This window comes from Amblyraja radiata, chromosome 30 (genome assembly GCF_010909765.2).
Source record: "Amblyraja radiata isolate CabotCenter1 chromosome 30, sAmbRad1.1.pri, whole genome shotgun sequence".
NCBI lineage: Eukaryota > Metazoa > Chordata > Chondrichthyes > Rajiformes > Rajidae > Amblyraja > Amblyraja radiata.
The window spans coordinates 21739422-21766296 of NC_045985.1; the positions used below are offsets into that span (position 1 = coordinate 21739422).

Here is a 26875-nt window from a genome sequence, read left to right on the forward strand (position 1 = left end):
TTATATAACGGTTTCCTCCGCCATAAACACACTCAATATGTGCTAGTAATGCCCTGCTTGCCAGCTTGTTGACCCTCTGTGTTCCTCTCCTGCAGGATTTACGAGCCGTTGCTGTGGACGGAGAGACGGGGACGCGAGTGGCGATTGAGGGCGGCCCCCCATCTGCTCGGTGTGCGGGCTGAGCTTCGAGGGGCTGAGCTTCGGTGGAGGACCAGATGACGGGGCACAACAAGGAGAAGCGTTATGTGTGCGACGTGTGTGGCAAGGCCTGGCAGTACCCGAGCGAGCTGGAGATCCACCGGCGGGTGCACACAGGAGAACGCCCCTACGACTGCACGGACTGCGGCAAGAGCTTCAAGATGGCGAATGTCCTGGAGACCCACCGGCGGGTGCACACCGGCGAGAAGCCCTATGGCTGCTCCACCTGCGGCAAGAGCTTTACCCAGTCGTCGGGGCTGTGGGTGCACCGGCGGGTGCACAGCAGTGAGCGGTCCTTCACCTGCCCCGACTGCAGCAAAGGTTTCAAGTCGTCCGCGGAGCTGAAGGTGCATAGGCTGGTGCACACCGGGGAGCGGCCCTTCACCTGCAGCGACTGCGGCAAGGGCTTCACCCAGACCCGCGGCCTGCTGAGGCACCAGCGCACCCACACCGGCGAGCGCCCCTACACCTGCGTCCAGTGCGGCAAGGGCTTCACCCACTCCAGCAACCTGCTGGTGCACCAGCGCTCCCACACCGGCGAGCGCCCCTACACCTGTGCCCAGTGCGGCAAGGGCTTCACCCAGTCTACTCACATGCTGAAGCACCAGCGCACCCACACAGGCGAGCGCCCCTACACCTGCACCCGGTGCGGCAAGGGCTTCACCCAGTCTACTCACCTGCTGGTGCACCAGCTCACCCACACTGGCGAGCGCCCCTACACCTGCGCCCAATGCGGCAACGGCTTCACCAGACCCTACAGCCTGCTGGTGCACCAGCGCACCCACACCGGCGAGCGACCCTACACCTGCGTCCAATGTGGCAAGGGCTTCACCCACTCTGGCAGCCTGCTGGTGCACCTGCGCACCCACACCGGCGAGCGCCCCTACACCTGTGCCCAGTGTGGCAAGGGCTTCACCCGTTCCTCCAAGCTGCTGTCCCACCAGCGGGTGCACGCCGGCGACCGTCCCGTCCCCAGCCCGGTGTGTGGAGAGCACTTTGCCATGGCCTCCCATGCCGTGTCTCACCAGCACGTGCATACCAGTGGCCAGCCCTACGACTGCCCGTACTGTGGTGAGTCGTTTGACAGCTCGCGGGGGTTGCGGCAGCACCGGCGGGCCCATGTCGGCGAGCAGCTGCTCCCACTGTGACAAGAGAGCATGGGGTCTGCGGGAGCACCAGCAGATACACATACCAGGAGAGAGACCCTTTGTGTGCGCTGAGTGTGGCAAGAGTTTGACCCGCATGTCCAGCCTGTGGCAGCACCGGCGTATCCACAGCGGTGAGCATCCCTTCCCCTGCCCGTCCTGTGGTAATGGCTTCACCCGCCTTGACCACCTGCTGGAGCACCGGCGAGTCCACACCAGCCAGCGCCCCTTCACCTGCCCGCTCTTTTAGCGCTCCTCCAGCCTGCTGGCACACCGCCACGTGGGTAGATAGGCGCTGTTTAGGTAAACACAAAATGCTGGAAGGAATGGGTAACATTTGTGGTCGAGACACTCCTCAGTCTCGCCCCGAAATGTCACCCAGTCCTTCTGTCCAGAGATGCTGCCTGAGCCGCTGAGTTATTCCAGCATTTTGTGTCCTTTTTTGTAAACCAGCATCTGCAGTTCTTTGGTTTGCTACCTGAACAATGTCCCTTAAAGCTACAAATATATATTCCTCTCTGCTTATCTCACATCCGTTTATCTCCTTATTTTCCCTCACCTCTGTCACTTACTTCACTCATCTGCGGATCACCCCCTCATCTGTCAACATAGTGTCAGTCTGAAGAAGGGTCCCGACCCGAAATGTCACCTATCCATGTTCCCCACAGATGCTGCCTGACCCGCTGAGTTAGTCCAGCACTCCGTGAAACGTCACCTATCCATGTTCCCCACATATTATCAATATAACCACAGCATGAGAAGTATTGTGTTAGTGACCAGAATGCTTTGAATGGGTATGTGATTGATGTGTTAGACGTCATTGCTCCAACTGTGTACAAACATGTGACTACGTTTCCAAAATACTAACAAAAGATGCAGTGTGCCATTGTTCATTAGAGTGATGGCCCAGGAGGGTTAAGTGTGTGTTGCATACTTGACTTTGTATCCCCTGTCACTCTCGCCGGCTAAATGATCAGTAAAGATTGTGTTGGTTGATCTAACTTATTGTGAGTTGTCTGTTTTAAGAAATGTACCTTAACAGTTCTGGACTCCCCAACATGGGGAACATGTTTCCTGCATCTACCCTGTCCAATCCCTCACTAATTTTATACGATTCTATAAGATTACCGCTCATCCTTCTGAATTCCAGTGAATACAAACCCAGTTGACCCATTCTGATTCAGATTCAACTTTAATTGTCATTGTCAGTGTACAGTACAGAGACAACAAAATGCAGTTAGCATCTCCCTGGAAGAGCGACATAGAATATGATTTCAATAAATAAATCTATTTACATGTATACAGTCAAAGTGTTTTGCCTGTGGAAGGGGTGTAAGGGGGGGGGGGGGGTGATTGGCAGTCACCGAGGTACATTGTTGAGTAGTGTGACAGCCGCAGGGAAGAAGCTGTTCCCGGACTTTCATATTCTTTCAACTTATGTCAGTCCCGCCATCATCCTATCTCCCTCCCCTATCTCTCTATCCCCTTCTCTCTCTCTCCATCTCTCCCTCACCACCCTCTCTCTCTCTCTCTCTCTCTCTTTATCCCCTTCTCTCTCCCATCTCTCCCTCCCCACCCTCTTTCCGTCTCTCTCTATCCCCTTCTCTCTCTCCATCTCTCCCTCCGCACCCTCTCTCTATCCCCTTCTCTCTCTCCATCTCTCTCTCCCCCCAATCTTTCCCTCTCTATCCCCTTCTCTTTCCATCTCTCCCTCCCCCCCTCAATCTCTCTATCCCCTTATCTCTCTCCATCTCTCCCCCTCCCCACCCTCTCCCTCTCTCGCTATCCCCTTCTCTCTCCCCCTCTCTCTCTCTCTCTCTCTCTATCCCCTTCTCTTGAATTGCCTCTTCCAGCCTCTGGCGGTAATGATTTGTCAAATCCAGCAGCTGTGAATCATCACACCTTTCCAGGAGCTCCATCATCGAAGACATTGGAGGAGCCGTGATGAATCAAAATAATGGAATTATCAAGTGTTGTCTGTTTTCCTCCACCCATAGCTGTCACTACCCCCACTCTGCTAAAAGGCAGACCACATGACGGAGATGAGGCGCTCCGATCAGCGGGTTGCTGTCAGGCCACGAGCCGGATCTACCCGCACCCTGCACGGAGGGAGGGAGACCCGGCTGAGATCCTCGACTTGCCCTGACAATGGTCCCCAGGCTGTTGCTGTAACTTATTCCCTGCGGCATCTAAACAATGCGCTAACTCACAACAATTGTCCCTCTCCCACTGTTCAATCCGACGGGTGCATTCTCTTCTTGATTCTGGATGGACACAATGTCAACACAATTTGACAGAATACACCGTTGCGACATTAAACGCGACTTATTCTCACACTTTAGCTTTAGCATTCAGAGTTCAGAGGCACAGTATGCAAACAGGCCCTTCGGCCCAGCGAGTCCATGCCAATCATCAATCGATCACCCGCTCACACTAGTTTTATGTTATCTCCCGTTCTGCATATTAGGAGCACATTTACAGAGGGCAATTGATGTTCATGCCAGCTTGCCATAGGGATGTGGGAGGAAACACACGCCGTCATAGGAAAAACGTGCAAACTCCACATAAACAGTGGCCGTGGTTGGAATCGACCCAGAGTCACCGGAGCCGTGAGCCAGCGGTTCTACCAGCTGCACTACTGTGCCCACACTTATTATTGTCACATGTACTGAGAAACAGTGAAAATATTTTGTTTGCATGCTGTCCAATCTAATCAGGTAATACTATACATAAATACAACCAAGCCAAGCACAAGTACAGCAGGTAGAGTGAAGAAAGTAATGAAATATTAATATTATTCATTGGCTCCTTTTACCCTATCCCCGCCCTATCTCGAGGGGCAGAGAGAGAGAAATGGGACGGGAGAGGGATAGAGGGGAGAGGGGAGAGAGAGAGAGAGAGAGAGAGAGAGAGAGAGGGAGGGAGGGAGGAGGAGAGAGGGGGGGAAAGGGAGGGAAGAGGAGAGGGGGGCGAGAGGGGGATGGAGAGGAGGGGAGAGGGAGGGGAGAGAGAGGAGAGGGGGGGTGAGGGAGGGGGAGGGGGGGAGGGAGGGGGAGAGAGAGGAGAGGGCGGGAGAGAGGGAGAGAGAGATTCAAGAGAGTTTATTGTCCTGTGTCCCTGATAGGACAATGAAATTCTTGCTTTGCTTCAGCGCAACAGAACATAGTAGTCATGAATACAGAACAGATCAGTGTGTCCATATACCATTATGTACGTAAATACACACATGAATAAATAAACTGATGTGGTGCAAATAACAGATAATAATGGGCTATTAATGTTCAGAGGTGAGGAGAGGGAGGGGGGGGAGAGGAGATTCATGTCTCTGAGAGGGGAAGAGAGAGAGGGGGGGGGAAGAGAGAGGGGGGAGAGACAGAGAGGGAGGGGGGGAGACAGAGAGGGAGGGGGAGACTGAGGGAGAGGGGGGAGAGACAAAGGGAGAGGGGGGAGAGGGGGAGACAGAGGGGGAAGACAGAGAGGGAGGGTGGGGGAGACAGAGGGAGAGGTGGAGAGACAGAGAGGGGGAGGAAGAGACAGAGAGGGGGGGGAGACAGAGAGTGAGGGAGGGAAGAGACAGAGAGGGAGGGGGGGGGAGTGAGGGAGGGAGGGAAGAGACAGAGAGGGAGGAGGGGGGAGAGTGAGGGAGGGAGGGAAGAGACAGAGAGGGAGAGGGAGGAGGAGAGGAGATCCACGTCTCTGTGTCGCCGTCAATCCGTTTACTCGCCATACGTGAGTTTTGTGACTTTGACGACAGATCGCAGCGGGGATATAAACGGGAAATAACATCAATGACGGCAACGTTTGTAACAGAAAATAGAAAGGAGAGAGCAGTGGGGATTTTAACATTAAAAAATAAGCAGTTTTGTAAAAAATTAATCGTTCAACGTAAATTTTTAGAAAAGCATTTTCAGTCTAAATCAGCGGATCTAATAAACGCGACGTTTTTAAACATTTATGCAATAATCTTTTCACAAAGAATTATCTAAATATAAATAAATATCGAAATATTTTGAAAAAAACAGGAAAGCGTTGACCTTTTTAAAATGGTTCAAAGTGAAATAATGAATGTAATAAAAAATAAACTGATTTTCTACACGAACAACAACAAAAGGCAGTGTTTTTGTGGCCCAGTGTTGTGATAGTGGGTGTAGATTGGTGACTTATTGCCGTTAGTTAGTGATAGAAACATAGAAACATAGACAATAGGTGCAGGAGTAGAGGCCATTCGGCCCTTCGAGCCTGCACCGCCATTCAATATTATCATGGCTGATCATCCAACTCAGTATCCTGTACCTGCCTTCTCTCCATACCCCCTGATCCCTTTAACCACAAGGGCCACATCTAACTCCCTCTTAAATATAGACAATGAACTGTGGCCTCAACTACCTTCTGTGGCAGAGAGTTCCACACATTCACCACTCTCTGTGTGGGGAAAAAATGTTTTCCTCATCTCGGTCCTAAATATTTCCCCCTTATCCTTAAACTGTGTGTGTGGCCCCTTGTCCTGGACTTCCCCAACATCGGGAACAATCTTCCTGCATCTAGCCTGTCCAACCCCTCTCAATCTCCTAAATTTTAGAGAGTATAAACCAAGTCTATCCAGTCTTACTTCATAAAGAAGTTCCCCCTCATGTTACCCCTAAACTTCTGTCCCTTAATTCTGAAGTCATGTCCTCTTGTTTGAATCTTCCCTATTCTCAAAGGGAAAAGCTTGTCCACATCTACTCTGTCTATCCCTCTCATCATTTTAAAGACCTCTATCCAGTCCCCCCTTAACCTTCTGCGCTCCAGAGAATAAAGACCTAACTTATTCAACCTATCTCTGTAACTTAGCTGTTGAAACCCAGGCAACATTCTAGTAAAATTCATATTTAAGAAAGAACTGCAGATGCTGGTAAAATCGAAGGTAGACACAAAATGCTGAAGTAACTCAGCAGTTGAGGGACACAAAATGCTGGAGTAACTCAGCGGGTGAAGAAGGTGCTCGACCAGAAACGTCGCCAATTTCCTATCCATAGATGCTGCCTCACTCGCTGAATTACTCCAGCATTTTGTTTCTACCAAAGCTAATGGCATGAGGGTCTTCATTGCAAGAGGATTTGAGTTTAGGAGGAAGGAGGTCCTACTGCGGTTGTGCAGGGCCCTGGTAAGACCGCACCTGGATATTTGTGTGCAATTTTGGTCTCCTAATTTGAGGAAGGACATTCTTGCTATTGAGGGAATGCACCGTAGGATCACCAGGCTAATTACCGGCATGGTAATCTGAGGAAAGACATTCCTAATCTGAGGAAAGACATTCTTGCCATAGAGGGAGTACAGAGAAGGTTCACCAGACTGATTCCTGGGATGGCAGGACTTTCATATGAAGAAAGACTGGATAGACTCGGCTTGTACTCGCTCGAATTTAGAAGATTGAGGGGAGATCTTATAGAAACTTAAGATCTCGTAGGCCCGCCGGTGATGCCATAACCCCCGCGAGCTGTCAAACGCCTCACTGCAGTACGGGCGGTTGTAGGGCTGGACACTGTTGTGCACGGGCTGGTGGGACAGGGCGTGGGAGGCCATGTCAAAGTGCTCTCCACACATCGGGCTGGGGACGGGACGGTCGCCGGCATGCAGCTGTTGGTGGGACAGCAGGCTGTTGGAGCGGGTGAATCCCTTGCCGCACTGGGCGCAGGTGAAGGGGCGCTCGCCGGTGTGGGCGCGCTGGTGCTCCAGCAGCTTGGCAGAGCGGGTGAAGCCCTTGCCGCAGTCGCTGCAGGTGTAGGGCCGCTCCCCGGTGTGCAGGCGCCTGTGCACCTTCAGGTCCTTGGACGACTTGAAGCCTTTGCCGCAGTCGGAGCAGGTGAAGGGCCGCTCACTGCTGTGCACCCGCCAGTGCTCCCGCAGCCCCGACAACCAGGCAAAGGTCTTTCCACAGGTGGAGCAGCCATAGGGCTTCTCGCCCATCTGCACTTGCTGGTGGGACTTCAGGTTCTTCGCTGACTTGAAGCGCTTTCTGCAGTCGGAGCAGTCGAAGGGGCGTTCTCCTGTGTGTACCCACCGGTGGGTCTCCAGCTTGCTAGGGAGCTGCCAGGCCTTGCCACACACGTCGCACTCATAACGCTTCTCCTTGTTGTGCTCCGTCATGTGGTCCTCCACCGAAGCTCAGCCCCTCGAATCTCAGCCCGCACACCGAGCAGGTGGGGGGGGGGGGCTCACCTCAATGGCCGCTCACGTCCCCGTCTCTCTGTCCACAGTTACGGCTCCTAAACCCTGCAGGAGGGGAACACAGAGGGTCATTGTTCCTGATGTTGGGGAAGTCCAGAACAAGGGGTCACAGTTTAAGGATAAAGGGGATATCTTTCAGGACTGAGATGAGAAAAACGTTTTTCACACAGAGAGTGGTGAATCTCTGGAATTCTGTGCCACAGAATGTAGTTGAGGCCAGTTCATTGGCTATACTTAAGAGGGAGTTTGATGTGGCCCTTGTGGCTAAAGGGATCAGGGGGTATGGAGAGAAGGCAGGATCCTTAGTTGGATGATCAGCCATGATCATATTGAATGGCGGTGCAGGCTCGAAGGGCCGAATGGCCTACTCTTGCACCTATTTTCTATGTTTCCTATGTCTAAAAAGGAGGACCAGACCTCCTTCTTCCCTCTCTCATTGACTGATATCTCCCGCCCGCCTCGGGCTCCGGATCCTCAGGAAAGAAGGAGGGGGTGGGGTCAGGGAAGCGGGGCCGAGCGACGGAGGCGGCGGCTGTTCCCACCTGAGCTCCAGCCTCACGTGACCGGCGACTATGCCCCGCCCCTTCTACCCCCCCCCCCCCCCACTGACGGGCAGCGCCAGCGGCCAATGGGAGCTCGGTGACCACGTGGCAGGCAAACATCACAGCACAGGTCACAGAGCGGAGCTCCACACCCACCCACTCCCGGCCAAAAATAGACCACTCCTGCTAAATGCAATGGGCTGATGTACCATGATACCCAGGTCTCGTTGCATCTCCCCCTTTCCTAATCGGCCACCATTCAGATAACAGTCTACTCTCCTATTTTTGCCACCAGTGGATAACCTCACATTTATCCACATTATACTGCATCTGCCATGCATTTGCCCACTTACCCAGCCTATCCAAGTCACCTTGCAGCCTCCTAGCACCCTCCTCACAGCTAACACTGCCCCCCAGCGTCGTGTCATCCGCAAACTTGGAGATGTTGCATTCAATTCCCTCGTCCAAATCATTAATATATATTGTAAATAGCTGGGGTCCCAGCACTGAGCCTTGCGATACCCACTAGTCACTACCTGCCATTGTGAAAAGGACCCGTTTACTCCTACTCTGTGCTTCCTGTCTGCCAGCCAGTTCTCTATCCACATCAATACTGAACCCCCAATACCGTGTGCTTTAAGGTTGAATACTAATCTCTTACGTGGGACCTTGTCGAAAGCCTTCTGAAAGTCCAGATATAACACATCCACTGGTTCCTTCTTATCCACTTTACTAGGTTCATCCTCGAAAAATTCTATACGATTCATCAGACATGATTTACCTTTCATAAACCCATGCTGACTTTGTCCAATGATTTCACCACTTTCCAAATGTGCTGCTATCCTATCTTTAATAACTGACTCTAGCAGTTTCCCCACTACCGATGTTAGACTATCTGGTCTGTAATTCCCTGTTTTCTCTCTCCCTCCCTTTTTAAAAAGGGGGGTTACATTAGCTACCCTCCAATCCTCAGGAACTAATCCAGAATCTAAAGAGTTTTGAAAAATTATCACTAATGCATCCACTATTTCTGGTGCTACTTCCTTAAGTACTCTGGGATGCAGCCTATCTGGCGCTGGGGATTTATCGGCCTTTAATCAATTCAATTTACCTAACATCACTTCCCGGCTAACCTGGATTTCACTCAGTTCCTCCATCTCATTTGACCTCCGGTCCCCTTCTATTTCCGGCAGATTATTAAGTGGATAGGGCGGGTATGGGGTAAAAGGAGCAAATTAATAATATTAATATATCAAGGGGGGCATTTAGCGTGTGTGTGGGGGTAGCTAGCGTGTGTGCAGGGGGGTAGTTAGTGTGTGTGATGCCGCATGCCCCCCCCCCCTCCCCCACAACCACACTTTGGGGGAACAGACCCAAGGGATCTGCACTTGGTCTAGTTATAATATGAAACTCTGATCTTGGATGTGGATGTATTTATTTGTGTGTGTGTGCCCGTGTGTGTGATTCACATCTCTTCGAAAACCCGACGCGCTAATGGTGAAATTTTTACATATTCTGGTAGAGATCTACCTCATGATCTCAAAAAGCCCATCATCAGAAAATTTGATTCATTATTTCCTGAGTTTTTTACTAAAATTGTTCAACAATCTGAGATATTTTTTGAAGTTAACAGCTGATGACGTCACAAGGCGAGCTGCGCAGTTTTCAACGCGCCACCTGCTGCGCACTGTTTTTCAGGAGTGACGTCATCACCCTCCCCCCCCCCCTCGGTTCTTCAAAAGATGCAGAAAGAACGAGCAAGTCGGCTCTGTTCTGCAGATCCCGACGGCTTCCGAAGGCGCTTCCTGACTTTCCGAGCGCTTCTGAGGTCAACACATGCGAGCCTCAACTCGGCTTTCCCGAGAGTTGTTTACTAGAGTTGGGCCATGTACTTGAGCTCTCTCTCTCCCCGGGCTCTCTCCGCTTTTCGCAGCACCCTCGCTCGCCCGGCTTCCATTCTCCTCTCCCCCTTCCTCTCCGGCCTCCTCTCTACCCCACTCCTCGCTCTCCTCTTCTCTAGCCCCCTCTACACTCCTCTCTCCCTTCCCCACCTGCCCCCTGCCCTACTACTTACTCCCCCACCCCCTCCTCCACACCCCTCCTCCCCCCCTACCTCCTCCCTTCCCCCTCCTCTCTCCCCTCTACTGTCTCTCCCTTCCTCTCCCCTTATCCCCTCTCCCCCCTCTCTCTCCCCATCCCCCCTCTGTCCCCTCCCCACTACCCCCTCTCCCCCCACTACTCCACCCTCCTCTCCCACTCTACTCTACCCCGTCCCTCCCCCTCACCCCCCTTCCTTCCCCTCTCATCCCCACCTCAATCCTCCACCCACCCCATCCTTTTCTCCTTCCCCTCTCCCCTCTGGCCCCCTCTCCCCACTCCCCCCTCCACCCCCTCAGCCCTACTCTGCCACATTTCCACTCCCCTCCACCCCTGCCTTCCCCCCCTCTCCGCCCTCCTCCCCCTTCCTCTCATCCCTCCCCCCCCTCCTCCCGCCTCTACTTATCGTCCTTTCCTCCCCCCCACCTCGCTCCCTCTACTCTCTCTCCCCTCCTCTCTACCCTCCTCCTATCTCCCCTCTACTCTCTCTCGCCCGCCCTTCCCCTATCCCCCCTTTTCCCCCTGCCCTTTCCCACTCTCCCCCTCACCCGCTTTCCCCCTCTCTGCCCTCCTCTCTCGCCCCTTCCCCCCCTCTCTACCCCCTCCTCTCCCACCCCTCTCACCCGCCTCCCCCCCTTGTGTGTGTGGGGGGTGGTTAGTGTGTGTGTGATGCTGCTGCCCCCCCCGCTATGTAATTTATTGTGCGTTTGTATGTAATTTTTGTATGTAATCATTCTCTCTCCCTTTCACTCTTTCCCCTCCTCCCCTCTCTCCAGTCTCTCCCTTCCCCACCTCTCTCTCTCTCCCTCTTTTTTTAATGTACCAACATTTTTTGTACTGCATGATGTCCCAAGCCTTGTAATCAATGCTCTGACTGATGAAGACAAGCTTGACAAACTGCTTCTTCATCACCCTGTTTATCGCTTTCAGACAATCATGTACTCGTACTATTCGGCGGTCTCTGTGTCCACCTACAACATTCTCTGGGGCTCTGCTGCCATTTGCAGTGTAAGTCCTGCTGCTGCTGCTGCAATGATTTAACTTCCCACTTTGCACTTGTCCAAGTTCAATTCAACCTGCCATTATTCCTTGGCCCACATTTCCAATTGATCCAGACACTGCTGCAATTTCAGAGAGTAAGTCAATCGCTTTAAAGTCCTGTACATCACCAACTTTGCTGCTGCTGCTGTTAACAAATTTACTGAGAGAGAGAGAGGGGGGGGGGGGGGTGTGTGAAAATAGTATGAGCGCATAATTCTCTGAAAGCGATAACACACAGAGAGACAGACAGACAGACGGGGTGATGAAGAAGCAGCAGCAGCAGTTTGTCAAACTTGCTCGCCTTCATCATCAGTCAGAGCATTGAGTACAAGAGTTAGTTGGGACATACATCATGTTAGAGAGAGCTGTACAAAAGATGTCGGTGTGTGTGTGTGTATGTGTGTGTGTGGGGCAATATTTGGGGAGTGTGGTGTGCTATTCTGGTCCCCGAAACTACTAGAAGCATTCATTGTGAGAAGCAGTTGCAAAAAGATTCATATTAGTGCTGGAGTGAGTGCGTGTGTGAGTTTCTTAACAACGGGAGCCTGATACCAGCCTGATACCAGTAGATCGTCCTTCGCAACAGAAGCCTGTTGGCATTAGGCCTTCCTTGACAATAGACTAGGCCTTCTCTAGGAACAGGAGCCTGACTCCAGTAGGCCTTTACTTGCCCATAAATTAGGCTAAAGCCCAGAGGTTAGGCCCGAGGCCTATTACATTACCATGAGGCCTACAAAACACAGGCTCTGAGGCCTAGAACATAGGCCAAAGCAAACAACTCAGGCCCATGGTAAAAAAAATACAGGCCTGGAGCCTATAACACAGGCTCGGAGCCCACAACACAACCCTGAAGCCTACAAAACAGGCTTGGAGGCCCAGAACGTAGGCCAAAGCCCACAACTACACTGAATGGACAGTGAACACCATCATTCTCGTGAAAAAGTCACAGCAGCGGCTATATTTCTTGAGGTCTCTGCGGAAAGCAAACGTTTCGCAGCAGCTGCTGCTGTCCTTCTACCGGTGCGCCGTGGAAAGCATCCTCTTGCTTGCCCCCTCCTACATTAAAGTCTTCTCACCCACCCCTCCACCTCCAGGTCCCTCAGATCGGCCGACGTGGGGCAGCTGAATATCCTGCGGTCTAGGCGTAAGCTTAGGTTGCAGCTCCTAGACTGTGGAACAGCATCCCCCTTCCCATCAGAACTGCCCCCTCCATCGACTCCTTTAAGTCAAGACTAAAAACTTATCTATACTCCCAAGCCTTTCCTAACGTCCACTGAGCGAGGGCTATATGTATGTAGTTTGTTTGTTTATAGTATTCTTATAACAAATATAAAGCACTTTGGCCAACGAGAGTTGTTTTTTAAATATGCTATATAAATAAATGTGACTTGACTTGACTTGACTGGCATCCTGGTGTGGTTTGCTAGCTGCACTGTGGCTGAAAGGAAGGCACTACAGAGAGTTATTAAAATAGCACAGAGCATCACAAACGCTCAACTATCCTTCCTGGAAGACATTTACAGGGCCCAATGTTTATGCCGGGTCACAAACATCAAACAGGACACATCCCACCCTGCCAACCACCTTTTCACTCTGCTGCCCTCTGGGAGGCGATACAGGTCTCTGAAGGCCCGCACTTGTAGACTAATTAACAGTTTCTACCTATGTGCCATTAAAGAACTAAACTCAGCTAGATAACACTGCGGGCAACACAACACTATTCGTGGTGCAATATAAAAAATCGTCTGTTGCAGTGTGCAATATAATGTGCAATATTTTTATATTTCTATTATCTATTTATTCGTTTCATTCATTGATCTTGCCGGTATGTGAGAGTTAATGGTTGTTTGTGTTTTTGTTCTTTTAAATCTTTTATCCCGTGTCTTCTATGTAGACCACTGAAGGAGATGCCATGAAATTTCGTTGTACAGTTGTTGAGCAATGACAATAAAACGTATTTGATTTGATTTGATTTGATTTGATTTGAACTAGGCCTGGAGCCTACAACACAGCCCTGAGGCCCACAACACAGGCTTTGAAACGCAGAACTTAGGCCAAACTTCCTGAATTCCCTGAGGGAATCAATAAAGTATTTATTATTATTATTATATATATATTTTTTACAAAGCCCACAGGTTAGGCCAAGGCAAAAAACACAGGTCTGGAGCTTATAATACAGCCCTGGGGCCTACGAAACACAGGCTCGGAATTTCCAGAACTTAGGGCAAGCCCACAACACAGGCCTGGGGCCTAACATACAGGCCCTGAGCCCTTAAAATAGCTTTGAACTTCGGGCCAAGCCTTTAACACAGGCCTGGGACCTAAAACGCTTAGCCGACAGCAACGTACTAAACCTCTGAATCAAAGAGCAAAGAGCATTATTGCGAGATATTTTTGTGGGTGCTTAGTGACAGATTATAATATATTTGCGTATTTATGCTTGGATCTAAATGTTTTAGAGTGAAGCTTTTTGTGCCTGCATCTAGCTGTGTTAGCTGTGAGGAGGATGCTAGGAGGCTGCAAGGTGACTTGGATAGGCTGGGTGCGTGGGCAAATGCATGGCAGATGCAGTACAATGTGGATAAATGTGAGGTTATCCAATTTGGTGGCAAAAACAGTAAAGTAGACTATTATCTGAATGGTGGCCGATTAGGAAAAGGGGAGATGCAAAGAGACCTGGGTGTCATGGTACACCAGTCAGTGAAAGTAGGCATGCAGGTGCAGCAGGCAGTGAAGAAAGTGAATGGTATGTTAGCATTCATAGCAAAAGGATTTGATTATAAGAGAAGGGAGGTTCTACTGCAGTTGTACAGGGTCTTGGTGAGACCACACCTGGAGTATTGCGTACAGTTTTGGTCTCCTAATTTGAGGAAAGACATTCTTGCCATAGAGGGAGTACAGAGAAGGTTCACCAGACTGATTCCTGGGATGGCAGGACTTTCATATGAAGAAAGACTGGATAGACTCGGCTTGTACTTGCTAGAATTTAGAAGATTGAGGGGGGATCTTATAGAAACGTAGAAAATTCTTAAGGGTTTGGGCAGGCTAGATGCAGGAAGATTATTTCACGATGTTGGAGAAGTCCAGAACAAAGGGTCACAGTTTAAGGATGTGAGAGAAGGGTTAATAGGGATGGTTGATTTATCCTAGAACTCTGAAAATTACAGAGGGAACTTCTAGATAAAGAAGTAACAGATAAAAACTCCAGCAGAAGCCTTTGACGTCAGGAGATGTTCCGAGACGTTTCTGGACGTTCTCGTGGGAATGTGGGCTTTATGTTATGATTGGACGAAGCTCGATGGGGAGACATGAGGTGGTGAACATAGTGAAGAAAGGTATAAAAGACAGATACAACCTCCATTTTTGTGTGTCTCTAGAGGATGATAGAGGAGGGACACCCTTTGCTGCGCAGAAATGTAATAAAGGAAAACTTGTTTCTTTGATTTTGTCTCTGAAGAGTTTGTGATTGAATTTGTATCTCACAGATGGGGGCTCGGTTCCGGGATCAATTACTCCAGCCAGCTGACGGGAGTAGACGGACGAAGGGAAGGTGCACCCTGCTGAATTCAGCAGTCTCAGACTCCTTGCTTGCCGCCAGCTGTTTGAGCAGTAGTATCCAGGACCACACAGAGAGACACGAGAAACAAGTGATAGTGTGAGAGTGGTAGGAAATCGCGAAAAGTCAATCGAGCAATTCCAGTGCATGGAACCCAGGTAGGAAAATGACTATTAAGTACTTCCTGGGCGATTGAGAATGATAAACACGGTGTTAAGAATATAAGACCTTGTACGGGCAAGGCAGGTATGATGAACACGGTATTAAGAATATAAGACCTTGTACAGGCAAGGCAGGTATGATGAACACGGTATTAAGAATATAAGACCTTGTGGTTAACGCCCTGAAAGATTCAGGGGTCTATACGGGCAAGGCAGGGATGATAAACACAGTGTTAAGAAAAAGGGAGGGAAAAGGCTGTGGGCCAAATCCCCGCATTCTGCCCAATAGTCCGTTGGGGCAAATGCTGGACCCTGGAGGGCAGGAAATACCCAGGGGTTGGAGAAGCCAACAATGATAAGGTATAGTCAGTTTGGGAAAATGCAGAGCTGCATATGGGCAGGAGATGTCCACGGAAGAGCAGAGCCGGAGGGGGCCAAAATACCCAAGGGAAAGAGAAGACAGGGGCCGGGGTGGACGAAAATCACCCGGCCAACAAGATGGGGAGTCAAAGGGCAGAAGGGGAAGATAAGAAGTTCGGGAGAAATTAGACCCGAGGGAGGTACCTAGGAGAGGACCCTGAGGGGGAAGGGAGTTTGCCTCCTTGAAGATTCATTAGGTCTGACGAGAACAGTTAGATCAATTCCTGAGAGACAGGAAAATTCCTGAGACAGGATGATAAGGGAGTTACTCCCGAAAGTAGCAGATAAGAAGACGGCAGAGGCCGCGAAAGGGGGATGTGATAGAAGACGGCAAAGGCCGGGGACAACAGTGCAGGCAGGGAGAAAATATAAATTGACTAACCTATTTGAAGTAAGAATGAAACGAAGTGATTTGTTTGAAAACCGGTTTGGAACAAATGGTTGAAATGAGCAAGTTGTAAAATTGAACACAGACGCCCCCGTGGCGGAGGTGGGAATTCCCACTGTGTTTGGGCCGTGGGGGATTGCGAACAAGCTGCAAAAATTAACTCTTTGTATCCTGGTAACCTGAAAAAGAGAAGTTGTAAAAATCGTTTCTTGATGTTCTCTTAGATTTCTTGTCAGTAAAGTTAACTGGAAATAAGTTAATTGATGAAACATGACCAGCTTTTATGTTGTTTTATGGTAGACATATAAGTTGAGAAACACAGACAGAGAGAGGGAGAGAGAGACAGACACAGAGACACAGAGAGAGCCAGATACAGAGAGAGAGAGAGAGATACAGACACAGAGACAGCCAGACAGAGAGAGAGAGATTTTATTTATTTAGCGAATGCAAAATCCTTTAGCCAAGCAGTTGCCTCTTGATCTGCTGTGTGAAGGGTGACAAGTCCTCCTTTGAGTCTTTGTTGAAGGCATGCTTCAATGATGTGTTGTACGGGAGTGCCACAAGCACACCGTGGGGTTGGGCTGCTGCCCCATTTGTGAAGGCTGGCCAAGCAGGGGCCATGTAGTCCTGAATCTATTCAGCGTCGAGAAAGAGAGAGAGAGAGAGAGAGAGAGAGACAGACACAGACACAGACAGAAAGAGAGAGAGACAGACAGAGAAACAGAAGTAAGAGACGACAGATTATCCCTTGGAGCACCCATGAACTGAGAGGGCTAAAATTAAAATTAAAAAATAAAATAAAAATTGGATTAGGGCTTTGGAGGAGGAGAACGTGGGACGATTGTTGGCCATGGAAGGTTTGAAGGCACCATTGGTGAGTGGTGGGAACCACTATGTAAATTGTTACAATGACCGGCAATAGACTACAAACATGGCCGCCGTTCAAAACTTACCGGCAACAGCGCCACCGTTAGGTCAGCTGCTGTTACTGCTGCCTGACTACCGCCTACAGCGCCATCTTCTGGTTGGATGCCGTCACTGCAGCATGACTACCGGCCACAGCGCCATCTTCTGGTTGGATGCCGTCATGACCGAGGGTATGCAGCCCCCTCAGCAAATGTTACCCACTTAAGGTGAACCCCAAGGAACAAATGGGAATGAAAAGGTGGAGAGTTGAAAATGAACAAGAAATAGAAGGCAACCAGTTGATGAACATTAAATTATGAACTATTGTGGTGGAAGCCATTCTTCTTAAAGTCAAGCAGAATCAGTAAACAGTTGGTCTCTGTGGTCAATGTCAATGAACAAAGCCTCTGGTTGAAAAGACTGAAATAAGTGATGAACTGACACAAGTGAGTCCTATGACGGAACCAAGCGGGGCCAGAGAATTACATGCCAATAATACATGTCTTGGGGAACTTTTCCTCGAAAAGTCCTATCAGGAGTGAAATTAATCTGGAGATGATAAGCCCTAACAGGACTGGGGTCCCCAAGAGAGAGGAAGGGATTTAAGGAAGGATGTCAAGAAAGGCTAGGATGAGGTAGGTTTTTTTAATTAGATGGGAAAGGCAGAGTTGAAAGTTGAGGGGGAACTTCTTTACTCAGAGAGTGGTAGCTGTGTGGTATGAGCTTCCAGTGAAGGTGGTGGAGGCAGGTTCGATTTTATCATTTAAAAATAAATTGGATAGTTATATGGACGGAAAAGGAATGGAGGGTTATGGTCTCAGCGCAGGTATATGGGACTAGGGGAGAATACGTGTTCGGTACGGACTAGAAGGATCGAGATGGCCTGTTTCCGTGCAGTAATGGTTATATGGTTATACCCTTAGAAGGTATTTGCTGATGTGGACAATTTGTTGGTTTGTTCCACAAGTAAAGAGAGAGAGAGAGAGAAATACTTCAGAATATAAGACAGCAGATGATGACCTTGGGAAAGGCAGGATATAGTTCAGACTAGGTCGGAAAATATGTTGAAATTGTATGGTGAAACGGAAAAAGTACATGTCAAAGAAGTTAAATTAAAATGCAGACAAAGCAGCTGAAACAGCATCTGGAAGAGATGTCCAGGGTAAGTCTGAATCAATTTAGGTATAAACACTAGTGTCGTTTATGATGAATAAGGTAATTAAGAGGTTTGGTAAACCTACAGAAATCAGCTTTGACAACGGATTGTTTTCATTTGATGAAAAGAATAAATGGAACATTTGTGTAATGCTCTTCCATTGGCACTGAAGAAATGTTGCATGCAAACTAACCAGCCGTGGGTGGCACAATGGAGAAGTCCCTGCAGGGGACCGAGTTTGGAACAGTTACAGATCGAATAATAAAAAAAAGTATATGAAACAGTTAATAATGATATACAAGTCTATTTATGAACAGGTAAAGTAAAAGCTGTCGGAGATGGACCAGGAGGAAGGACCCTTTAAACCTGAAGACAAGGTGTATGTATGAGTTTTCTAAATCACCGACCGATGTTCGTTTGGAAGGTTGAGATACCTAGTACAATTTCAATAGTTACATGAGGGCTGTCCTGCAGGTACGAATAGATAATAGCCCTGAGGTAAGTGAACAAGAGGACAAAGAAGAGTAGAGTTTTAACAAGAACGTTGTTTGACATCAGTGGTGGGAAATAATGGAAAGGATACTAAAGGCAATATTATAGGGATTTGGATAAATAGGGTAGGATTAGGAAGAATTAGCATGGATTTGTGATTGTGATATTTGACTAATCTTGATTTTTTACTTTAAAAAAAAGGTTATTAGGGAAATTGATGAGGTTAAAGTGGTGAACTTCAGTAAGGCCTTTGACAAGGTTCAATAAGGAAATAAGGTTGGTTAAGAAGAGGTTAGTAAAGAATAGCAAGATGGATTAAAAAGTGGCTGTATGGGAAATGAGGGAGAGTAATGGTGGATGGATGTTTGTCAGGTTGGAGGTCAATGACTAGAGGGGTACCTCGGGGATGTGTGCTGGGTCCACTGTTGTTTGTCATGTGAATCAATAATATGGATGTTGGTGTGGTAAGATAGATTAAGAAGTATGTAGATGATACAAAGATAGGTGGTGTTGTGAATAATGAAGTAGATTTTAAAAGTGTACAGAGAGATTTAGGTCATTTGGAAGAGTGGGTTGAAACATGACAGATGGATTTAATGTTGATAAGTGTGATACATCTTGGCAGGACAATTCAAATTAGACGTACATGGTAAAAGATTGTGAATTGAGGAATGAAGTTGAAATCAGAGCATTGTTTATAGAAGTTGGGTTGTAATGTTAAATTGTACAAGGTATTGGTGAGGTCAATTGTGGAGTATGGTGTATAATTTTGTTAGGCATATTTATAAGAGCAAGGTTGAACGAGTTACATATTTGGGGAAAGAGAGAAGGAATACCCACCATAGAGGGTAGTGATGTTTTCTTAAGGAACTATTTACTGGCAATATCTCGTTCTATTACAGAATTAAAAACCAAGGGCTGCTGGCACAGAGTCCCGATCTCGACTTGCCACTCCATTCTGTGAAAGCAGAGAACTGGGATCTTGTAAAATCATGGAAGGAAGAAAAGCTGTAACCTAGGTGGACTGGACCCTACCTTGTGTTATTAATCACCGAGACAGCAGTACGAACAAAAAGAAAAAGGGTGGACACACGCAAGCCGATTTAAGGGTCCTGTGGAGGCCCCACCGGACAATATCAGCCCATGGACTGTGCGGGAAGGGAAGGAACCATTGACTTTGTGCCTATTCGGATGTTGTATCATTCCCTGCGCACGGGTTCTGGCTCAGCGATTTATAGAGACAGCCCTGACAAAGAACAGCACCGTCATGATGGCCTTCAGAACACAGTATGACTAGCGAGAGGATAGGGAGGCGAAGAATCTGCTGCTAGCACTAGAAAAGGAAGATATAGTATAAATCAAGAGTTGCGTAGCAAAAAGAAAAATGGTGGATTGTGAGAGAAGGGTTAATAGGGAAGGTTGATTTATCCTAGAACTCTGAAAATTACAGAGGGAACTTCTAAATAAAGAAGTAACAGATAAAAACTCCAGCAGAAGCCTTTGACGTCAGGAGATGTTCCGAGACGTTTCTGGACGTTCTCGTGGGAATGTGGGCTTTATGTTATGATTGGACGAAGCTCGATGGGGAGACATGAGGTGGTGAACATAGTGAAGAAAGGTATAAAAGACAGATACAACCTCCATTTTTGTGTGTCTCTAGAGGATGATAGAGGAGGGACACCCTTTTCTGCGCAGAAATGTAATAAAGGAAAACTTGTTTCTTTGATTTTGTCTCTGAAGAGTTTGTGATTGAATTTGTATCTCACAAGGATAAGAGGGAAGTCTTTTAAGAACGAGATGAGAAAATCATTTTTTCACAGAGAGTGGTGAATCTGTGGAATTCTCTGCCACAGAAGGTAGTTGAGGCCACAGTCCATTGGCTATATTTAAGAGGGAGTTAGATGTGGCCCTTGGGGCTAATGGAATCAGGGGATATGGGGAGAAGGCAGGAACGGGGCAATGATTGTGGATGATCAGCCATGATCACATTGAATGTCGGTGCTGGCTCGAAGGGCCGAATGGCGACTCCTGCACCTGTTGTCTATGTTTCTATGTAAATGCTTTTCACTCCACATCACCGTTTACATCTCTCCTGCGACTCTCAGCCTGAGGAAGGGTCTCGACCTGGAAACGTCGCCCATTCCTTCTCTCCCGCTGAGTTCCTGCAGCATCTTGTTGTCTGGCCCGGCCGCGTCCTGGCAACTGTTGCTAGGGCGGGATGGGCGGCTCCGATTGGCGGAGGGAGCTGTCCATCCGAGGGGCGGGGCTACGGCTCGACCTATATGATAAAGGGGTGGGGACGCGGCTCCGATTGGTTGGAAGCGAGGAGGGGGCGGGAGCGGGTGGTTTGTGACGCCTGCCCTGGACCCGCTCCTATTGGTCGCTGGCGCTGCCCGTCAGTGGTTGGGACAGAGGGAGGGGGCGGGACCTGGTGCCGGTCACGTGAGGCGGGGCCTCCTCTCAGCGCCGGGAGCTCAGGTGGGAAAAGCAGCCGCCGCCGCCGCCGCTCGGCCCCGCGTCCTTTCCCCACCCACCCCCTCCTCCCTCCGTTCCCCAGGGCGATCCCACGGCTTGTGTTAACCTGGCGGCGCCGTCATTGTGTCTCTGTGGCAGCGCCTCTGGTCCTCCCAGTGCAGCGGCCCCTGGCGGCGGGAGGCCACGCTGCACCTGTCCACGTTCCCCGCTGAGTGACTCCAGCACTCTGTGACCTTCTTCCCATGATGCATGCGGCCTCCCATGTGACTGGGCGCCAATCACTGGCGGGGAGGGGCCTGCAGCCCCCCCTCTGTTTGGGGGTGACGTCAGGGGCGACGGTCGTGCGCGCCGTGTGTGTTGCAGACGTCACAGCGCAGGGCGTCTGGCTGGCGCACGGGCTGGCGGCTCCACGCGGTGCCACGTTGCTCAGCGCCCCCCCCTTTCTCCCACTTGCTTCCTCATCCCCCCCTTACCCCCTCCCCTCACTTACACCGTCCTCATCCCCTTCCACCACTTTCCGCCCTTCCCTCCATACCATCTCTTCCCCATCCCTTCTCCCGCTCCCCCCTCATCCTCACCGCCTCATCTCTCCCCCCTCACTTCCCCCCTCTTCATCCCCTCCTCCCCCCGTCTCCCCCCCCGCCCCGGTCACTCCCCTGCCCCCTCCCCCCTTCAAGCACGAGTAATGTTCACGCGGTTAGTAATGTCCTGTTTGCCAGCTTGTTGACCCTCTGTGTTCCCCTCCTGCAGGGTTTAGGAGTCGTTGCTGTGGACGTAGAGACGGGGACGTGAGCGGCCATTGAGGGGCGGCCAGGGTGCCGGTGAGCCCCTGCCCCCATCTGCTCGGTGTGGCGGCTGAGCTTCGAGGGGCTGAGCTTCGATACAGGACTACATGACGGGGCACAACAAGCAGAAGCATTATGAGTGCGACGTGTGTGGCAAGGTCTATCGGAGCCCTTGCCTGCTAGAGACCCACCGGCGGGTGCATACGGGAGAACGCCCCTTTGACTGCACAGAGTGCTGCAAGAGCTTCAACCGCTATGACACCCTGCTGCGGCACAACCTCATACACTCCAGTGAGAGGCCATTCGGCTGCTCCACCTGCGGCAAGAGCTTTGCCCAGTTGTGGGGGCTGCGGGCGCACCAGCGGGTGCACAGTAGTGAGCGGCCCTTCACCTGCGCCGACTGTGGCAAAGGCTTCAAGTTGTCCTCGAACCTGAAGGTGCACAGGCGCCTGCACACCGGGGAGCAGCCCTACACCTGCAGCTACTGCTGCAAGAGCTTCACCCACTCCAAGAGCCTGCTGTCCCACGAGCGCACCCACACCGGTGAGCGCCCCTTCACCTGCTCCAAGTGCGGCAAGGGCTTCTCCCGTTCCGACAACCTGCTGGATCACCAGCGGACCCACACCGGCGAGCGCCCCTACACCTGCGCCCAGTGCGGCAAGGGCTTCACCCGCTCCAACAGCCTGCTGGAGCATCAGCGCACCCACACCGGCGAGCGCCCCTACACCTGTGCCCAGTGCGGCAAGGGCTTCATCCGCTCCAAGAGCCTGCTGGAGCACCAGCACACCCACACAGGTGAGCGCCCCTTCACCTGCGTCCAATGCGGCAAGGGCTTCACCCGCTCCGACAACCTGCTGAAGCACCAGCGCATCCACACCGGCGAGCGCCCCTTCACCTGCGCCCAGTGCAGCAAGAGCTTCACCCGCTCCAACAACCTGCTGGAACACCAGCAGGTGTACACCGGCGAGAGGTCCTTTGGTTGCTCCGACTGCGGCAAGAGCTTCAATACGACATAAAAGCTAAAGATCCATTGGCGGGTGCACACGGGCGAGATGCTCTTCGGCTGCTCCACCTGCGGCAAGAGCTTTGCCGAGTTGTCAGGGCTAAGGCGGCTCCGGCAGGCGCACAACAGTGAGCGGCCCTTCACCTTCTCCGACTGCGGTAAAAGCTTCAAGTCGACGCTGGAACTCAAGGTACACAGGTGCCTGCACTCCGGGGAGCAGCCCTACACATGCAGCGACTGCGGCAAGGGCTTCACCAGTTCTAAAAAGCTGTTGGAGCACCGGCGCACCCACACTGGCGAGCGCCCGTTCACCTGCGACCAGAGCGGCAAGGGCTACACCCACTCCAACAGCCTACTGTCCCACGAGCGGGTGCACGCCGTGACCGTCCCTTCCCCAGCCCGGTGTGTGGAGAGCGCTTTGCCATGGCCAACCACACCCTGTCTCACCAGCATGTGCACACCAGTGACCAGCCCTACGACTGCCCGTACTGCGGGGGTTACGGCAACACCAGCGGATATACAGACTGTGATGGAGAAGGTGAGGACAGACTCTACGATGGCAGTATAAAACTGGACCACCATTGCCTGTGGCAGATTGTGTTTCCTCAGCTGCCGCAGGAAGTACATCGTCAGTTGGGCCTTTTGAGACATAGAAAACATAGAAAATAGGTGCAGGAGTAGGCCATTCGGCCCTTCGAGCCTGCACCGCCATTCAATATGATGATGGCTGATCATCCAACTCAGTATCCTGTACCTGCCTTCTCTCCATACCCCCTGATCCCTTTAGCCACAAGGGCCACATCTAACTCCCTCTTAAATATAGCCAATGAACTGGCCTCAACTACCTTCTGTGGCCGAGAATTCCAGAGGTTCACCACTCTCTGTGTGAAATTTTTTTTTCTCATCTCGGTCCTAAAAGCTTTCCCCCTTATCCTTAAACTGTGACCCCTTGTTCTGGACTTCCCCAACATCGGGACCAATCTTCCTGCATCTACCCTGTCCAACCCCTTAAGAATTTTGTAAGTTTCTATAAGATCCCCCCTCAATTTTCTAAATTCTAGCGAGTACAAGCCAAGTCTATCCAGTCTTTATTCATATGAAAGTCCTGACACCCCAGTAATCCGTCTGGTGAACCTTCTCTGCACTCCCTCTATGGCAAGAATGTATTTCCTCAGATTAGGAGACCAAAACTGTACGCAATACTCTAGGTGTGGTCTCACCAAGACCCTGTACAACTGCAGTAGAACCTCCCTGCTCCTATACTCAAATCCTTTTGGTGAACCTTCTCTACTCCCTCTGCGGCTTTTTGACTGTGGTGTCGATGGTGACCTCCCATTGATGTATCTAACAATGATCTATTCTACATTTTCCTTGAACTCTATTCCCTTTCTCCTTTTCACTCCTTACACTTCCTTATCTCTGCACCTCCCATCAGACTGAAGAAAGGTATTGACCTGAAACGTCATGCATTCCTTCTCTCCACCGACACTGCCCGAACCGTTGATTGACTCCAGCACTGTGTGGCCTCTTCCCATGATGCATGCCGGCCCCCCCCCCATGTGACTCTACGCAATGGCAGTGGGCGGGGCCAGTAGTCCCCCTCGGATTGGCGGTGATGTCAGGGCATCGTTTGTGAGCGCCATCCGTGCATGCGGCTGACATCACGGAGCAGGGCGGGCAGACGGTTCAACGCAGTTCCCGCATACTCGGCACCCAGTTCCCCTCTTTCCCCTCACCCTCCTGATCCTCTTACCCCCACCCTCCCTCACCCCATCACCCCCCTCCTCCCCCCCAGACTAACTCTTCCCCCTTCAAGCACTGGTAATGTTCACACCTTAATAATAACCTGTTTGCCAGTTTGTTGACCCTTTGTGTTCCTCTCCTGCAGGGTTTAGGAGCCGTTCCTGTGGGCGGAGAGGCGGGGACGTGAGCGGCCATTGAGGGCGGCCAGGGTGCCGGCGATCCCCCCTCTCATCTGCTCGGTGTGTGGGCTGAGCTTCGAGGGGCTGAGCTTCGATGGAGGACCACATGATGGGGCACAACAAGGAGAAGAGTTATGAGTGCGATGTGTGTGGCAAGGCCTGGCAGAGCCCGAGCCAGCTGGAGACCCACCGGTGGGTGCACACGGGAGAGCGCCCCTCAAACTGCCAGAGTGTGGCAAGAGCTTCACTTGCTACGACAGCCTGCTGCGGCACAACTGTGTGCACTCCGGCGAGTGTCCCTGCGGCTGCTCCGACTTCGGAAAGAGCTTCAAGATGACACATGAGCAGAAGATGCACCAGCGGGTGCACTTGGGCTGGAAGCCCTTCGACTGCTCCACCTTTGGCGAGACCTTTGCCCGGTCGTCGGGGCTGTGGGTGCACCGGCGGTGTGGAAGAAATATTAATGTCCTTGGCTTAATTGTGACTGGAATGGATGTTTTGTATGTGACAACTGGCAGCTCTCGCTTGACCAGGTGCAGAAGAGGTTGTGGATATCGACAAAGTAAATTAGACGTATTACCTCTTGTCTGGGAATGTGTTGAAGGGTGGATGGTAAATGTAAACATGAAATGGTAGAGAAGATAATGAAGCTTGTTTTCCCTTCTGTGAGGAATTACAATAGATCACCCGCGTCCACTTTTGCGAGTGGCGTAGATACATTGCAGTAATTGAGAGGCTTATGATTGGCTTGGAGAGGGGATGGAGGCGTGGGCCACCTGAACGGTGAGATAGCATAATGTCAATATGCCCTTGTATTGTGTTTGACTTGTATTAACCATCTGCTGTTGAATAAGATTAACATAAGATTCACCACTCTCTGTGTGTAAAAGGTTTTTCTCATCTCGGTCCTATTGTGAGCATTCATAGCAAAAGGATTTGAGTATAGGAGCAGGGAGGTTCCACTGCAGTTGTACAGGGTCTTGGTGAGACCACATCAGGAGTATTGCATATAGTTTTGGTCTCCTAATCTGAGGAAAGACATTCGGGGATTTAGAAGATTGAGAGGGGATCTTATAGAAACTTACAAAATTCTTAAAGGGTTGGACAGGCTAGATGCAGGAAGATTGTTCCCGATGTTGGGGAAATCCAGATCAAGGGGTCACAGTTTAAGGATAAGAGGGAAGTCTTTTAGGACCGAGATGAGAAAATCATTTTTTACACAGAGAGTGGTGAATCTGTGGAATTCTCTGCCACAGAATGTGGTTGAGGCCAGTTCATTGGCTATATTTAAGAGGGAGTTAGATGTGGCCCTTGTGGCTAAAGGGATCAGGGGGTATGGAGAGAAGGCAGGTACAGGATACTGAGTTGGATGATCAGCCATGATCATATTGAATGGCGGCGCAGGCTTGAAGGCAATCTTCCTGCATCTAGCCTGTCCAACCCTTTAAGAATTTTGTACGTTTCTATAAGATCCCCCTTCAATCTTCTAAATTCTAGCAAGTACAAGCCGAGTCTAGCCAGTCTTTCTTCATATGAAAGTATCCACATCAATACTGAACCACCAATACCGGGTGCTTTAAGTTTGTATACTAATCTCTTATGTGGGACCTTGTCGAAAGCCTTCTGAAATGTAGATATAACACATCCACTGGTTCTACCTTATCCACTCTACTAGTTACATCCTCGAAAAATTCTATAAGATTCGTCAGACATGATTTACCTTTCATAAATCCATGCTGACTTTGTCCAATGTTTTCACCACTTTTCAAATGTGCTGCTATCCCATCTTTAACATCTATCCCATCTATCCCAACTCTAGCAGTTTCCCCACTACCGATGTTAGACTAACCGTTCTATAATTTCCTGTTTTCTCTCTCCCTCCCTTTTTAAAAAGTGGGGTTACATTAGCTACCTTCGAATCCTCAGGATCTACTCCAGAATCTAAAGAGTTTTGAAAAATTATCATTAATGCATCCACTATCTCTGGGGCTACTTCCTTAAGTACACTGGGATGCAGCCTATCTGGCCCTGGGGATTGATCGGCCTTTAATCCATTCAATTTACCTAACACCACATCCCGGCTAACCTGGATTTCACTCAGTTCCTCCATCGCATTTGACCCCCGGTCCCCTGCTATTTCCGGCAGATTATTAAGTGGATAGGGCCGGTATGGGGTATAAGGAGCAAATCAATTCACCTGTTTCTGTTTGCAAGGGACCTACATTTGTTTTAACTAATTTGTACGCTTCATCTTTTGTTTTGATACTATCCCTGATTTCGCTTGTTATCCAAGGATGCACTACCTTCCCTGATTTATTCTTTTGCCAAACTGGGATGAACAATTGTTGTAGTTCGTCCATGCAGTCTTTAAATGCCTT

The 26875-nt window shown here is 50.2% G+C and overlaps 1 protein-coding gene across 1 annotated transcript; it reads left to right on the forward strand.

The window, feature by feature from the left end:
- Positions 1-323: 323 nt before the first annotated feature.
- Positions 324-26659, forward strand: LOC116990038 (zinc finger protein 239-like; the record flags this gene model as incomplete). The annotated part of the gene is made up of 6 exons (XM_033047562.1): positions 324-333; positions 370-602; positions 687-1098; positions 22907-23113; positions 24727-24928; positions 26644-26659. Coding segments are annotated over 6 exons (1080 nt in total), but the record flags the coding sequence as incomplete, so codon positions are not given.
- Between the last annotated feature and the right edge of the window lie 216 nt (positions 26660-26875).